Consider the following 16705-nt stretch of genomic DNA (forward strand, 5'->3'; position numbering starts at 1 on the left):
GAGTATCCATTTACTTGAAGGAAAAAATGAATTTTATCTCTAGAGTATGTGCCTGTTTACGTTTTATATATATTTTTGATTCTGGTTGATCGATTCTTTGCTTCATCTATCACAATAATACCGGAGACTGCGGTAAAATGATCGAGAATGAGAGTCCCATGTGACTGGATCGTATAAAGAAACTGTAAATATCTTTTACGATAAGCGATGAATTTTTTTTTGCATTATTTTATACAAGTGAATTCTGTTTATTTTGACAAGGTAAAACGTAATCGCAGGTTATGACAGCTTACAAACTGCATTTGATTTATTATCTTTTGTTAAAATAAATGAAAAAAGTTATTCAAAATATTCTTTTAAAGCATATTACAATTATTTTCATTTTTCGAATCTTTGTTCTACGACCACCGTACTTTCTGTCCATAAGATGCATAGTTTTATTGTGAAAAAACAAAACAAAAAAACCAAATTATATTTCACTTAGAACAGCAAAGTGTGATGGCCGAGAAAGGCATGTTTCTCAAAATTTAGAAAATTTCAACATCAAAAACTGGTAAACGTACAGTGTATGGTTGCGATTTTCTGGGTGCACAGTTGTTTCTAATTTAAGAAAAAAATTTGTTCCAGTATTGCTTTAAAATATTTATTCAATAAAATTATGCGACAAATAGAAAAAAAGATCAGTCAGTACTTGTTTACGGTAATTCAATATGATTATAATGGCAGTTATAAATAAGTTATTGCGTGAGCATAAATAAATAATTTTGCTTTATTAAGTGATTGGCGAAAGTCGGCGCGACGAGTGCAATAACAGCACTCGTAGCACCGACTTTCGCTAATCACTTAATTTTATTTTTGTGCACCCTCTCGCATCTCATGTATTGTGCGCAATTGTGAGAAACCACTTGGTGGCGCCTGATCTTAAATACTACTATCTCATATAAAGGGGCTCACATCTGGTGAGTATAGGTAGTGCATTTCCCTGGTAGTGCACTACTCTAGAGTAGTGCACTACCAGGGAAACTCGTGGCGAAGGTGCCTCCGCAATATGAAATCAATGAACAAGTACCAAACTTAGTTTGCGAAACGCAACGTAAGGAAGACGGCTTTAGGCGCCACTTACAATAATAATTTTGTTTTGTACCTATTCTTTTAAAAGAAATACCTATTCTTTTTAAACCTACTTTTTTTTTATTTGAAAATTCTTTTTGGAGCTTCGCCTTATATAGTAGAAAATAAAACAGATTATAGAACATATAACGACGTTTTCGGTGAGTTATTCAAATCTCTAACAGGTTAACCGAAAATCTTAAAATTTTATTAAAAAACATCTGGCACCTTATATGTCATTTTTTAAAGTTATTAGCATAATAGCCGGAAAATGACGAAATATGGGCATCGGAATTCCCCTCTATCATCAAACCAGTGTACGCCTCTGAGTATTGGCTTCTCATATTCTCAAATGGGCTCAAACAGACTCAAATTACCACCCCAGTTTCGGACCACACCATGGCCAACAACTATCAATATTCTGAGGCTCCCTTGGCTTACTGAATGAAGCGATTCCATTCACAGTTAAACTTCTGGCTGGCCTCATTCCTCTCTCTTCTTCTGAGATACCTATGCCTGGAAGATACCAGCATCTTATCTTCGGTGAACTCCAAACTGAATGATCCGTTTTCACACACGCCTCCACCTGTCCGACCGATTTCTTCCACAGCAGATGCTTTCGCGCGCCCAGGATCTGGACATCGAAGAAATTTGCTCAGGATCCCGTATACAGATGACGAATACTTCGTGACCATCGGCCGAAACCACTATAGGCTTCCTCTACGGCCTGATAACCTAAATCCTCAGCTGTTATTCTTCCCAGATCCGAGTCTGACCGGAGAGTTCCACTAAGCCTGATTAATTCGGGCACATCTTAATGTTCTCCTGTAAATATCTGGACGCGTATGCTTACAGTTGTGCTGTAACTTCCATCTTTTACGAGGGCTGTTAAATAAAGGATGATCATAATTTTTTCATGAGCAACCGTACTGTTTGCTATTTCTGGCTGAGCAGGAATTTAAGACCAAACCAAGCTGCATCACATACCAACTGTGCAGTTGACTCGTGAGAGCGGTCGGTAAAATTTATGCCTCTTCAGTTTCGCCGACGTAACAATGGACGTGACACATGAGGAACAGCATGCTGCTCTCAAATGTTGTTTCCGTCTCAAGAAAACATCAGCTGAAGGGTATGAAATGTTAAAAGAGGCTTATTGTGAATCTGTGCTTCCATGTATAGCACAGCTCTCGGGTTGTTTAGAATTTTTAGAGATGGACGTGATTCATTCACAAAAATCGGAATTCCTGGAGCTACAACCACTGCTATCACCACAGAAACCATAAACACTTTTTTTTAATGAAAACCCCAACACGAGAGGTATTAGAACCTATAGTACTTATTACAATGCATGGGTTGGAGGCTGAGAAGATGAAAGAAGATATTTACACTGCTTTTGTAACCGTGAGAGAAGCTTATCATGTAACAGTAAGGCAACTCGCAGAGATGTTGAGAATATGTAGGAAGTACGTACGGTATTCTCCATTACCATTTGCATATGACACGTATTTGTGCATGCTGGATTCCAAGACCACTTACACCTGATCAACAGCAAGTTCACATGGATGTTCTGAGGAGCTGCTACGGATGGTTACTGAAGATCGTGAGGTTCTGAAAAAGGGGATAACGGTGGATGAGACATGGCTTCATCATTTCGACCCAGAGAGTAAGCAACAAAGCTTTGTTTGAAAGTATACATTATCGCCAACACCGAAATAAGCAAAAGCTGTGGCTTCTACATTAAAGGCTTGGTCATTTTTTTTTTTTTTTTTTTTTCACATTCAAGGAATGGTTTACCAGCATGTCGTGGTACGTCATACGACCGTTACGGGACCTTACTACAGAACTGTACCGCACACATTGCGGGATCACATTCGTCGCACACGACCATAACTGCACGAAGGTGGGTGAATGGGGAGTGGCTGTAATTTAATTTGTGTAGATTTCTTAGCAGGTGCCTTTTTTCAAAAAGATTTTCCTGTCTTTATTGTTAACCTCTGGCCAAATTTAATCACTGGGAAGCAATGTAACAACCAAACAAAGTAACAAACAATGTATGCTTATATCATTTCCTACACATTACAATAAAGATGCTTCTCATTCAACCGTTTTTGTACTTCAAGAAAATATTGTGAGCTAGTTCCAGCGAATTTTAGCTAGCTTCAGTAGCTAAAACTCAGTAAGTTGTTAATAATAATGTACTCTTAGAGTACAGCACAGCATACATACATACAGTACTAGAATCTTATCAAATAGCGTTCCGAAACGACTTTCACAGAACACTGAAACCGAATTCAATTCTTCTGACTTCTATGTATGAAGTTTCTTAATCCGACCGGGCTAGCCGGGTGGGTAAAAGTGCCTGCCTGGCAACCCAAAGGTCCCGGGTTCGAATCCCGCCTCGGGCTTGAATCAGAGTACTGCAAAAACCTTGGGAGGTGCATTATGGCCACAGAAGCCGATGCGCCAACAACTAACAAAAAAAAAATAATAATTAAATTAAAAAGAAATTTCCTAAAGAGTAGGATCTGCAACAAATCCGCACACAGACTAAATCAAAGTTGCAACTGAAACGGAGATGCAACAATCAAGAGAAATACTCAGTCCAAACTTCGTATTTCATTGTTTTAATCTTTTGAAAAATGTTCTCTAGCTGCAAGAACTTCAGATGGAACGTGTTTTTTCTCGTACAGTATAAAACATCTTAAATTTATTTCCTAATGCAAATCCAAGCAACCTTCGATGCCATCCACATTCCAACCGTCATTCACGCACTAGACAATACTTCGTATGTCATGGTGACATCCTATGATTTCTTACCTCCCTTATGAGTGAAAGAACCATTGCACTACATGAGTTGACACAACAACTCCCCCACAGAATAACAACAACATGCATTCCCCAAGGAATGTATGTCCTATTGGGAATCCTGTTAACCGCGTTACTGATACTATTTATTAGCATCAAAATTCTAACCAGGATCATTTGAGCATAAATGGAGGTAATGTATCTGGAGTAATCCACTCAAAGCTCTTCAACCTAAAAACTTATCTAGTTTCACTTGTTCATCAACCCACCAAAATCTGCTCAAATAGTATTAGTATTAGCAGTGACAAATGATGCAAGGAAGCAAGCTTACAAAGCATCAGCCAACAAATAAGAGAAAGTTCCTAACATCACTAGTCGGGGGGGGGGGATCGACAGCTGATGTTGGGAATTTGTCTAATTATTCCTTAAATTTGTTCAAATTATCCACTTCCAGAACACCAGATGGAAGTGTATTTCAATAATCAACTGCCTTCTGACTGAAAGAAAATTTGCCCGCAGCTATTCTGCAAGCACGGGTCGAGGTGTGGCACCCACAGCACATGGAGGAATGCCACCCCCCCATGTTAGCATTAGCATTAGTAGAGGCATATGATGCAAGAAAGCAAGCTTATGCAGCATCAGCCAAAAAAAAAAATTTAAATTTATGCTTCCCCCATATCCGTGTTATCTGAGCACACATAAGGGGGCATTAATTTAAGAGTACGGATGCCATCAACATTTTATTTAATCCGTTCATAGACTTCAACCATTCCTCAATCACGTCTCCTCGCAAGTGCCCAGTTTCCAGACGCTGCAATTTGCAGATCCGAAGTCTCTCTTGGTAAGAGAACTCTTTTGTTCCCCTCGTGAATCTCGTTGCTCTTCTCTGTAACGAGACTAGCGAAAACAGTCTCTTTTAAACATCGAAAAACCGCAGCCAGTACTAAAATTGGAGGTATAACAACCAAGTATCCAATTGTACACCGATCCGAAGTTAGAACTTGACGCCAAATTCTGATTCATTCACATGCAGAAAATCTCAACACACAAAATTTCAAAGGATACACTGGTTGGTCGATAAATAATTTCGTCACGTAAAATACCCAACCCTAGTACCGAAATAAATTGTGAGATATGGCTATGCAGCCATCCTATGTGGTGTTGAAAAAATAGGCATCAGCACATCTTCCTGTTGTCAAAAAGTCAGGTAACTCACCTGGTCAGATCGGCAAAAGGGCGTCCATATGAGGAAACACTTCGAATATGTGGGTTGCACAGCTTGGACACTAGGCACCTTAGAGGAGACTTGATTGAGGTGATTATGGCTCTGAGAGACAAAAGTAAAATGAATGAGGACCAAAATTTCATGGTGATTCTAGAACTAGGGTCCATAAATTTAAGTTACGGGGGAAGATGTTTAGACTGTATTACAGGAAGTTTTATTTTAGCCAGCGAGTTAAAAAGTACTGGAATAAGCCACCTACATGGCTGACAGTTTGGGGAACCTCAAAGGTCAGCTGGACAGTTACCTACGGAACGAGGGAAATGCATAGGTTGTACATTTCCTTTTTTTATTAATTATTTATTTTATTTTATTATTATCATTCTACTCTTTTTTTTCCTTTTTGGCTGGTGCAGCATAAACCTTAAGCTGCCTTGCACCATATGGGCATTACTAATACTAAAAGAATCTACAGAATGTAGCTGAATACTGGCTGCTTACACTGAGTAGACAGAAATCATGGGATACCTACCTAGTAACGGATAGGCCCACCTGTCGCTCGGATAAGGGCAGTCACACGGCGAGGCACTGAGCCCACTATTTCACGAAAGCGTTCCGTAGGTAACTGGACAGTTACCTACGGAACGACGGAAATGCATAGGTTGTACATTTCCTTTTTTTATTAATTGTTTATTTTATTTTATTATTATCATTTTACTCTTTTTTTCCTTTTTGGCTGGTGCAGCATAAACCTTAAGCTTCCTTGCACCATATGGGCATTACTAATACTAAAAGAATCTACAGAATGTAGCTGAATACTGGCTGCTTAAACTGAGTAGACAGAAATCATGGGATACCTACCTAGTAACGGATAGGCCCACCTGTCGCTCGGATAAGGGCAGTCACACGGCGAGGCACTGAGCCCACTATTTCACGAAAGCGTTCCACAGGTATTTCCATTCATGCTTGCTACACCGCTGTCTATAATTCCGTCGCATTTCTGAGTGGAGGATCCAAAGCTCGACCGCACCTTTCCACAGCATCCTAAAGATGCTCCAAAGGGTTCATGTCCGGTGAACGGGGAGGCCATTCCATGGTGGTAAAATCTGTGGAATGCTCTTCGAACCATGTTCTAGTCACCACGGCTCTGTGAGGAAGTGCATTGTCCTGCTGGAAGAGTCCACTGCCCTGTGGGTACACGGCGACCATGAAAGGATACAGATGGTCTGCAAGGATGGACATGTACCCTGGATCGTTCAGAGATGCGACAGACGTACCAGAGGTACCAACTTGTGCCAGTTGAACATACCCCCAGACCATTACTGACCATCCATCCGCATGAACAGTTCCTTAATGACAAGACAAGTGCATAGCTTCGTGTGGTTTTCGCCAGATACGCACCCTCCCGTCCGTTCGAAATAATTAGAAACGGGACTCATCGGACCAGGAGACCCGTCTCCAATCATCCAAGGTCCAGTACCGATGTTCTTTCGCCCAGCTGAGGCGTATAATCCTGTATCGTGGTGTTAGCAATGGAACTCTGGTGGGTCGGCGGCTCCCATAACCTATTGCGGCTAATGATCGCCTGATGGTCTTGGTGGAGATGTTTCTAGCACCTCCCTCGTTGAAGTCGGCGGTGATTTGTGTCACTGTTACTCTCCGGTTGGTTTAGGTCCTAGCCGCCGAAATCTCAGGAAATTAAGCGGCACGACCTGCCAGAGTAACTTAAGTCATGGGTTGGTGGTCTGCCTCCACGGGGCAACGTTGGGCCTCAGCAGAGGTTCAGCGGCTAAATGACCAGATGAACAACGGTACACGACACCACACAAATACAATTCCCATATACTTTTAAATCTCTGGCTTTTCCAGTCAACTGGTTCACCCACAATGTAAACTACGCGGAGATGGGGGAAACCCCTAGTGCCGTTTGACCCTAAACACACTTTCACTTTCTCCGGTTGGTGGTTGAAACAATACGAGACAGACGTCGACGGTCACGTTCATCCACCACATTTTTCCGCCCACACCGCTGTCCACGATGAGATGTTATACTGGAAATAGCGTATTCCCGATACACTCTTGATACTGTAGAACAGGGATGGTACAATTTCTGTACCACTTCCGCGATAGAATGACCCATGCGTTGGGCATGGGTCATTCTATCGTCCCTTTTTCAAAGTCGGTTAACTCACAACGTTTATCCATACTGACACTGAATTACCGTCTACGTGAATATAGTGTACCTATATACTTGCCAAGCGGTGGGTTCGTCCACTAGCCAGAGGAGTGACAGCATCGCGTTGCCTAAGAACCAGGTATCCCATGAATTCTGTCCTTTCAGTACATGGGCCATAGCCAAATTGTATTTCGCATCCAAGCTAGTTCATACTGTGGAAATTAGGTTTCCCCTCTCTTGTAGAAGAAAATGACTCGTGTTTTCCACAATTATGCTTGCAGGGATAATCTCAGAACCGAAAATTTGGGACACATGCTCCAGGAAACATCTTCTCACCTCGCCTAAAAGCATGAGCTCGTAATGCAAATTGGTGTTATCTGAATGCTTACTGCCAATGCAAGCAAATGCTTAAAAATATCGAGCAAATCTTCGCTAATTTGTGACAGACATCCTTTTAAAATGTTTCGGCTGGCACCTTTTGAAAATGTTCGTTGTCTGAATCCATGTGTCTTGTCTGAATCCAAAGGATATGTGCTCCTGATTTGAAATGTAAAAGTTCCTAGATACAGTATCCCTTAAATACCGTATTAATGGTCTCACATGTAGTACACCTGTGATGCATCTGTACCCGCCCATTCTAAGTTATAGTTTTACAAATGCGATATAAGAAAGATATCGCATTTGTAAAACCCCCAGCTTACTTGCTGCGAAAGGTTATTGTACATCTTTTGAACAATAAAGATTTATTTATTTCCCAATTATAGAAAAGGTATTGCGTACTTTTGTTCCGTCACCAAGGACGGAATCCACCTTGTGGTACTCAATGCTCTGAACCCAATGAACAGTATTTTACTTGAAATGCGAGGCTTTGGATAAACCCTCTTTACAACCGGATCGCTCAACTCGGTTTCCATGTTTTTGGACCTCTGAATGGTTGCTCCAGTTGGATACTAAAATTTCTGCAGGCGGTTGGCTTCATAAGCAGCGAATTAATTATACAAAGTTAACCCGGTCTTCACATAAAAACGGTTTGCGTAATATCGTATGCTTAATAAATATGCTGAGTCAACCACATGAACCGTCTCTCTACAGTATGTTCTGTAAAGCATAATTGAAAGAAAAACTGCTTCCTTAAAGAACCTGATCGCCAAATGTTGATGTTATAAAGCTTATTTATGTACTTATAATATGGTATATAATTTAAATAATATATAATTTGGTTCCAGGAAGTGTGAATTTGTAGTTCTCGTTATGTTTTAGGAAGGCTAACAACAGAAGAACTTGAATCCCTTTCAAACATCAAAACTCAGATTGCCCGTATGTACGAAGTCCTCCAAATAGATCAGTACCAACTACAGCAGGAGAAAGATCTACTGGGGCAACTAGAAAGGCTGAGACAAGAATTGGAGCCTTTAGAGAAGGTAGGTACGTACTCTTACATTTCTTTCTTGCTTGAGTTTAACCAATATAGGAAAGCATTGGTAGTGTCTACACATGGTGATGGTAACCGCCCGGGAAAATTCCTGACTTCCCCACTTATTTAAAATGGTGGCTGATTTTGCTTCCTCTTAAATTCCAGACAATAGGAGAAGCAAACCAAGCTCATTTTTCGGTCTTTGTGAAAGTTTTCATTAATTCAATCCTGCTTTGGGATACTGCTCAGCTTGTCTTTTATTTATATTGGAACAGTAAAATTTTTTTCTGATTTTTTTTTTTTTTATGTGAACCCCAAACACGAGAGGTATTAGAACCTATAGTACTTAGTACCGTGCTTGGGTTAGCGTTGAAGGAGAAGTATGGGGGGAGGGGGATGCCGGAAACTTTGCTCTAGAGACTAAACATGGGTTTCACCACTTCAAGCCTCCAATAAGCAAAGTGGTGGTATTTCACCGGTTGATGAAAGCCATCTAGGTGACGAGGTCAATACAATAGCCCCTGAGTGGATCAGATTCGTTGGAAGTTTTAATTCTTCATATATTATTCAAAGGACTCTTCCCCCTTAATAATTTTGCTCTGTTTACCAACACACATTACTATGACTATGTAAATTTTATCAAAATAGCATTAATAGAAATAGTAACAAACATGTCGCTTAATGCGTTAATTTCATTAATATATGATTTCAGTCATTCCAAAATTATTCAGCTAAGATGGTATAATATTTTTAAAATTATTTGATGAAAATCTATTGCTCACTGCCTAAAAAGGAAAAAAAAAAAAAGATTCTGACTTCTAAAGAAACTGATTTGCATATTCCGACAATTGCATTGCTATGAATGTTACGCTGGACGGACTATTAAAGATTAAAATTTATCACATACAAGCAAGGGTCGTCCCAGGATTTTCTAAGTGAGGGCTAACGTAGTGTTTGGGGGAATCATTAATGATCTAGTCATCTTTAATCATCATCATATAGCATTAAAAATAAAACCATTTTTATTATGGGGGAGGGGTATACAGCCCCTTTAGTCCTTACCTGGAATGGCTCCTGCATACAAACTTAAATTCATGTGCATAATAAACAGACTAAAATAAAGCACATGACAGAACACATTTCGTCACTTTGCTTTAGCAAAGCGCTGCATTTCAAATACACATTGAGTTACTTTTACAGGTGCTTTGAATTTTTTATTAATAATTTTTTAATTACTCTTTTATTTAATTATTTTTATTTAGGATTCTAAATAAATTACTTACGAAAATCGTGTTGTAATGTATACACGATATGTTAAAAATAAATACATAATTCGACATATATATATATATACACACATCTATCAAAAAATTGGCGTTACGACAATGCCGTAGATGGAGATCAAGTAAATAACGCTGTTTGCCTCCATAGTATTCTGGATCCTTGGATCTCTTATTACTAAACGAACCTCCAGTTTCTGAATCTTAATCAGTGGTGTGGTTTAAAGGTAATTCTCACCGACACAGTGCTACCCATGAAGTCACTTTGGAGGCTATCTTGGAGATCACTCTTATTTACTGAATGCACGAAATTTTTGAGGACTAAAAAATTCTACGCTGCTGTATTACCTTATAAAGAACTCTATAAAGAAATTAAAAAGAAAGAGAAGGAACTTGATTTACAATCACATAATTCTTTAAGCCGATTTCTACCTCCTCGGCATTTAGGTCTTATATTTTTTGGATTAGCGTTAAAGTTAAACAGATACGCTGTATATAATTTATGATACTATATTTATTTTTCTATTTCTATTGTTTAAAAATTACATTTCTGTATTTTCCAAATCGCGTGTAAATGTAACTACTCCTTTAGTTCAATTAATGATAATATTCCCTAAGGAACCTCTTCCTAACCCTACGCAAAAACTGACAAAAAAAATATACTGTATTTGGACAGATTCAGAAGATCAAAGAAAAAAATAAAAATAAAATACATATAACATGTTTGGCCAACGAATAAAATATATTCAAACATTGTGCCATCTTTTCCTCTCATGCTTACCGTAAAAATTAAAAAATCTAAAAATTAAAAGAAAATTTTAAATTTTATTTTAATTTTTAGACTAATGTACACGCAAACTTTTCACACAAGACAACAATAAATGCATATATAAACCTTACAACGTAATTTTCAGAATTTTGTACATGTACTTCACTGATTACCTTCTGGCTTTTAATAATAAACTGCAACGCGTATTTCACGAATTTTCCGTGATCGACGAATAAACAGATATAATTAATAATTTATTATTTATATATCTTGATAATAAATTTACATTACATAAATTTGCATTATTTATATCAATTGATAACAAAAAAACAGTCACTTTCATATGTACAATGCTTAAACCGCGAATTTTTCTTTTCTGCACATCCACCATATCCCATTCAATCTACCAATCATCACTCTAGCACAAACAATATTTCAGCGCTTCAGATAATCACAGTGTACAGTATATGGATAATCTAAGATGTCAATAGAAAATAGTCTAACTGCGGGATTTACATTTGTTCCATTTTAACGAAATTTGGAATGACTTTAAAAACCTTTCTAAAAGAGAGAAATCGTCATTGTACATAAAGGGTTATTTATAAGCATCGAGTTAACTAAAGCCATGAGGTTAACTATATTTTTGTAAGTTGCGAGTTTTATGATTGATATATTTTTTTTCGCGATGGACGAAAGCTTCATTTTAAATGAAAAACTATGTAACCCCTGCCCAAGCCCAACTAACCCGGACACAGTGGGGAGAAAAAGCTAAAAAAAACTTTCCTCCAGTTCGATGGAAAACTAACCTAATCTAATCCAGGACACCGATCCTGGGGAAAATAATCTATATTCTGACAAAATTATAGAAAATACAGAGTAGTTGTTATTCTATTAGACATATTTAAGGATTCTTTAGCGAAATCTCCAAAAAAAGTCCAAATTGAGTTGAATCCATTTCTGTCCTAACTTCTCAGGAAGAACGCATATTCTCGGCAAAAAGAAACTAAATATTTCCCAAGAATCGAAGTAAATTATAGATCTTTGGCTGACAGGGGTGTCTTTTGGCACTTTTTGTTTTTTGGTACCTGAAAATAGCCCTTTTTTTGATACTAAAGAAGGAATTTGGTAGGTGCACACGTTAGGAGGAGGAGAAATGTGGTTTCCATAAAATCGTCGGAAAACAGATTCCACTGAATTGCGATCAATTTTATCCGTTAGAGCGACAGGAAGAAGGCGGGCATCAGAGAATTAGCGTCGGAAAGGGATGCTTGGACATAACAAGCGACCATGATTGGAATCTTAGTACAGTCTGCATCAGAAAATATTCTTAGTTGGTGTTGAAGTCCAGCAATAAATATGATATGTTAACTGTTACTAATGGAAGCATCTGAAACTTATAGCCTACTTTTTTTCTATACCTTCTCCTCCTATTTTTAACTGTATTCAGAATTTTAAGAATCATTTGATAATCGATAAGTAATCTGGCTGGGGTTTTTTTTTTTTTTTTTCGGTTTAAAAGTTTAAACATTTGTGAAAGTATGTTCGTAATAAAAAGTGCCTTTTTAAAATGTTATTTCCGTTTTTAATTTTTGTTTCATCATTTGGTTTTTACTACTATCTAGAAGAGAGAAGAGTTAGCTGTTGCAGCTAGGCGACGCATCCAGTACTTATCCTGGTTGGGTTTAGGATTGATGGGCGTCCAATTTGGAGTAGTAGCTCGACTGACGTGGTGGGAATACTCATGGGACATCATGGAACCAGTTACTTACTTCATTACTTACGGAACTACTATGGCAATGTATGCCTATTTTGTCCTAACTCGGCAGGTGAGTAAGAATTAAGAAAAAATATTTAAATTTACAAATTAATTTAATTAAATTAATTAAATAAATGAATGAAAATGAATTACTAAAATTACTTAATGAAAATCTAATTTTAAATTAATTAATTTAAAATTAGATTTTTAAGTAAGCGTTCTTCGTCGATGACTGATGTTCGACCCGCTTTGGACTTTTCACATTACATGTATTTGTACATTTGACGCTTCCAAAAGATACGATGAATAAAATATTAGTGCAGTCAGGATCAGATTTATGAATTTGTTGACTCTAGACTAACATCCGTAAACGGGTTCCGTACACAGATCTGGGAAAAAAGTCAAATAATGCCGCCCACGTATGTGGGTACTGCTAAATTACATAAATAGTTGTGTTCGATGTTTCGTGCACAACGTACAGATTTCTGATAGGTTGTGTCACCAGTGAAAGAGTAACATTGAACACAGACTTTTTGTCAAATTCCTGTTAAAATGTGTTTAGCATAATCCGACGTGGCACTCAAACTTTTTGGTTGTGATATATCGAATTTTGTAATTATCATTAAATGTTCACAGTGAGTGTTTTGTTGCATCTTGATTTTGAGGATACCGTCTTACATTGAGAAAATAAGAACTATTTCTGATATCAATTGGTCAGTTAGACATTCTGGGTACAATAGCAGCTTTGAAGCAACGTTTTCTTTGGTCAGGCTTGTTCTTTGTAGAACGAGTGTGCTTTTTTTTTTTTTTGTAAGATATTCATGTGCTTTTTGTAAGAGATTAGTACTAACTAATCCGCGTAACACGAAAAAAGTTTGGTTGACTAGGCTTTGTGAATTTAATAAGTATAAAAATGAATTAATTTTAATAAATAAACAAAAAAATCAGGTGAGAGCATACTGAAACTGTACTTTATTAAAATTTTTGATCTTGTGCTTACATGGGGGAGGGCACGAACATAAACTCTATGAGGATAAGTATTCCTTAAATGAATCAAAATGGCGAAGCAGCATGCTTTCAAAAACTTCCGAGAAAATCTTGGAAACAGAAACCTTGCTTTCTATCACAGCTAAAATTCTCCCACTGTTATCAGCCCGGGTCGCTTAGAGCAGGGGTCGCAACCTACGGCTCTTTAACTTTTAGCCCACATGAAGTAAAATTTGAAATGGAATTAGAGGACTTAAAAGTGCAATACTAAAATGCCTTAACACTGAAATTGAGGATTTGGAAAGGCAAAAGGCTGCCCTTGCAATTCTACACAAATGGACGGCGATAGATGAGTTGAAAAAGCAAGACCAAATTGTGTTCGATGCGTGGAGTAGCTTACCGGACGCGTATATAAATTTGAAAATATTTGCGTTTGGGCTTCTCTCAGTTTTTGGTTCGGCGAATTTCTGCGGGAAAATATTTTCGAACATGAACTATATTAAAAATAAATCAAGAAACCATCTGAACAATGCGAGTCTCTCAGCATGTTTAAAGATGAAAATTGCGGCATAACTCGCCTGATGTTGAGAGACTCGCTCAAGAAGTTCAGAAGGAAAAGTCATATTAATTCGTACCTAATTGAATGTTTGTTACGGTTTTTCAGTATTAATAAATAATATTTCAAAATATATTATTTTAATAAAACACCTTCTCACTCTATTCCGTTTTTAAAAAAAAAACTCCCCCACCCTTTCCCCTCCTCCCAGCTTGAGTGAGGTGCGGCTCTTCAGATTCTCTTTTTTTTTAATTATATCAAAAATGGCTCTTCACTCAAAGAAGGTTGCCGACCCTTGGCTTAGGGGTTAAGATGAAAGCTTTCGAATTCAAATGTTGCTGTTTCGGAGCTGTGTTATTTTTTACTTTTTTTTGTTTGTTTTATTATTACTTTTATATTTTGATTTTTACTTTTGTTCTATTTTCTATTTGTTTTATTCGTTTATAATTCATTTTAAGAATATTGCAACGTAATTATGTATCGACTATTTTCATAATTAGAATCGTAGTTCCAACACTCGATGCCTGTAGCCATGTGCTAATTTAATACTTTTATTATAAAATTATTGTATAAAAATAAAATAATATATAAAATAAAAATAAAATTATTGTATGCTCAAATACGATAAATGTTTATTACTTTACTTTTTTTCTTTGTAGGAATATACTTTCCCCCAAGTAACGGACAGAGAATTTCTGTCCATGTTCCACAAAAAAGCACAGAAGCAAGGGTTAGATGTTGAACAATACAACTCTCTCCGCGATGCCATTGCTCAAGTGGAAGAGGACTTGCGTCGCCTCAGGGATCCTCTCCAACTGCATCTTCCCATTCGTGAACTTATAAAGAAACCGGAATCAGACACGAATGGGAGTTAACCGAAATACCAGCAGTCACCTCCACGAGACTCGTAGTATTCCCTGTCACGAATGAGGAGTGAGAAAGAAAAAGACAGAGGTGTGTGTGTGTGTGTGAGTGTGTGTGTGGCCTTACAGAACCTGTCTGGCTATGGTGCTATCATGGACCATCCGTAGTGCTAAAAATCAACAGGAAGAAGACCTGGGTTTGCCTCGCGAGTCGCGTTCATGACAGGGAAGTTATTGCCCTGGGTAAAAAGAGCTGGGATTACCCAAGAACCAAATACCTCCCAGACCATTACGAGTGGCTTCAGTCTCATTAACTGTAAATAGTGGTACAACTCAGTAAATAATGCAGACCTTCTTCCCTTCTCCTTTGCTGACAATGCCCGTGGGGATCGTGTTGTTCAAACACCCCCCCCCCCTTCTCCCTTGAAAATTTGTTACTTAGAGCATATTTAAAGCATATATTTCGACAAGTTTATATAGAATTGTTCCTGAACTGTTTCAGATTCTATTTTATTAGATTGGTTTCCTTTCGGGTGGGGATGGGTTAGTTTTTCTTTCATTTCTTCAGGAAACCAACAGAACCTGCGATAACAGACCACGATATCAACGAACATCTGCAATGTACTTCAGGTGATGTTGACACTGCTCGGAGCGCCAGACATCGACTTCTTCCTCGGATCTTGTTCACCTGTTTAGCCCTCTTAATTTATTTTTTGTGGTACTTGCTCCAGAGAAGAAAGTAGCTCTGTGTCTGTATTCTGACACAATATCATCCTACAGCTCATCTCTGAAGACTTCCAACAATCATTATCATATCATGGTAAAAAGATTTATCCTTTCTACAGGTGTGTTTCCGCCTGTTTCTCAAAGTAGACATTTGTGCATCATGTACATAAGACGCAAATGAGAACTGAGAAGTTCAGATTCGTTTTCACTTCTCTTTATAATATCCCAATGGGGGTGTCTTTATTCTCGTAGATATTCTTAAAATTATCTGATAGATACACATGCATAACACCATAATGAACACATGAATCACAATGAAAAAAAGCGCAACAAATTGAACCCGGTTACTGCTTTTATCTCGTTATCTTAAGATAGGGATGCGCATACCTGTTCTGCCCCTCTTTCTTATTCCCCTCACTTTCACTAATTCCCTCTGATCGAAAATCCCGTTGTATATTCGAATGAACCTTCAACCTCCATAATTTGGAGTATGATGATTATAACTCCTCAAAAAAAATTAGTTTCTCTTCTGTTTGTGCACCCCATCTTAAGAGAATTAATAAAGTAACCAGAGGGTGAACACACGTCACACATCTAGTAGTCATAGCATATCTCTTTCCTACCTTTCGATTCTTCATAGAGACTAATTTTAGGTTAAAAATTCTCTTTCTCTAAATTCACATTACAAGTCTACATTTCTTCCAAAGTGTCCTTTGGAATAGATTTTATAACAATGGAGTAAGTTAAATAAAGCTCAATTTTAACTTTTGGGACTTGTCTGATTTTTTTGCTGTGCTTGTCCATTTCTTCAGGTAACTTTAAAAATTATAAACTGCATAGTTTTTGGGCCAATTTCAGCATTAGCGGCAGGGTAACTCCACTGTTCACAGATAGTACGCCTCCAACGTTAAGTGGTTAGTGAAATTTAAAAAGGGCGGCTATTTTAACTTATAATTAAAATTGTTAAAATACAATCAGGTTTTGTAATTTAAATAACCATAATTTTAATAATGCCAATACACTTTGTAGTCGTAGACAACA

General features: G+C 37.7%; 1 protein-coding gene across 1 annotated transcript in view; it reads left to right on the forward strand.

Moving 5' to 3' along the window:
* The window catches only part of LOC150083677 (calcium uniporter protein, mitochondrial-like), a 271021-nt gene extending 254589 nt beyond the window's left edge, over positions 1-16432 (forward strand). Inside the window, exons 5-7 of the mRNA XM_090378117.1 lie at positions 8574-8734; positions 12399-12602; positions 14735-16432. Of these exons, the coding sequence (XP_090234243.1) occupies positions 8574-8734; positions 12399-12602; positions 14735-14950 (581 nt within the window). The 3' untranslated portion in view covers positions 14951-16432. The remainder of the gene's footprint in view (positions 1-8573; positions 8735-12398; positions 12603-14734) is intronic.
* The last annotated feature ends 273 nt before the right edge of the window (positions 16433-16705 follow it).

The sequence above is a fragment of the Mastigoproctus giganteus genome, chromosome 7 (genome assembly GCF_048544385.1).
Source record: "Mastigoproctus giganteus isolate SK-2022 chromosome 7, ASM4854438v1, whole genome shotgun sequence".
NCBI lineage: Eukaryota > Metazoa > Arthropoda > Arachnida > Uropygi > Thelyphonidae > Mastigoproctus > Mastigoproctus giganteus.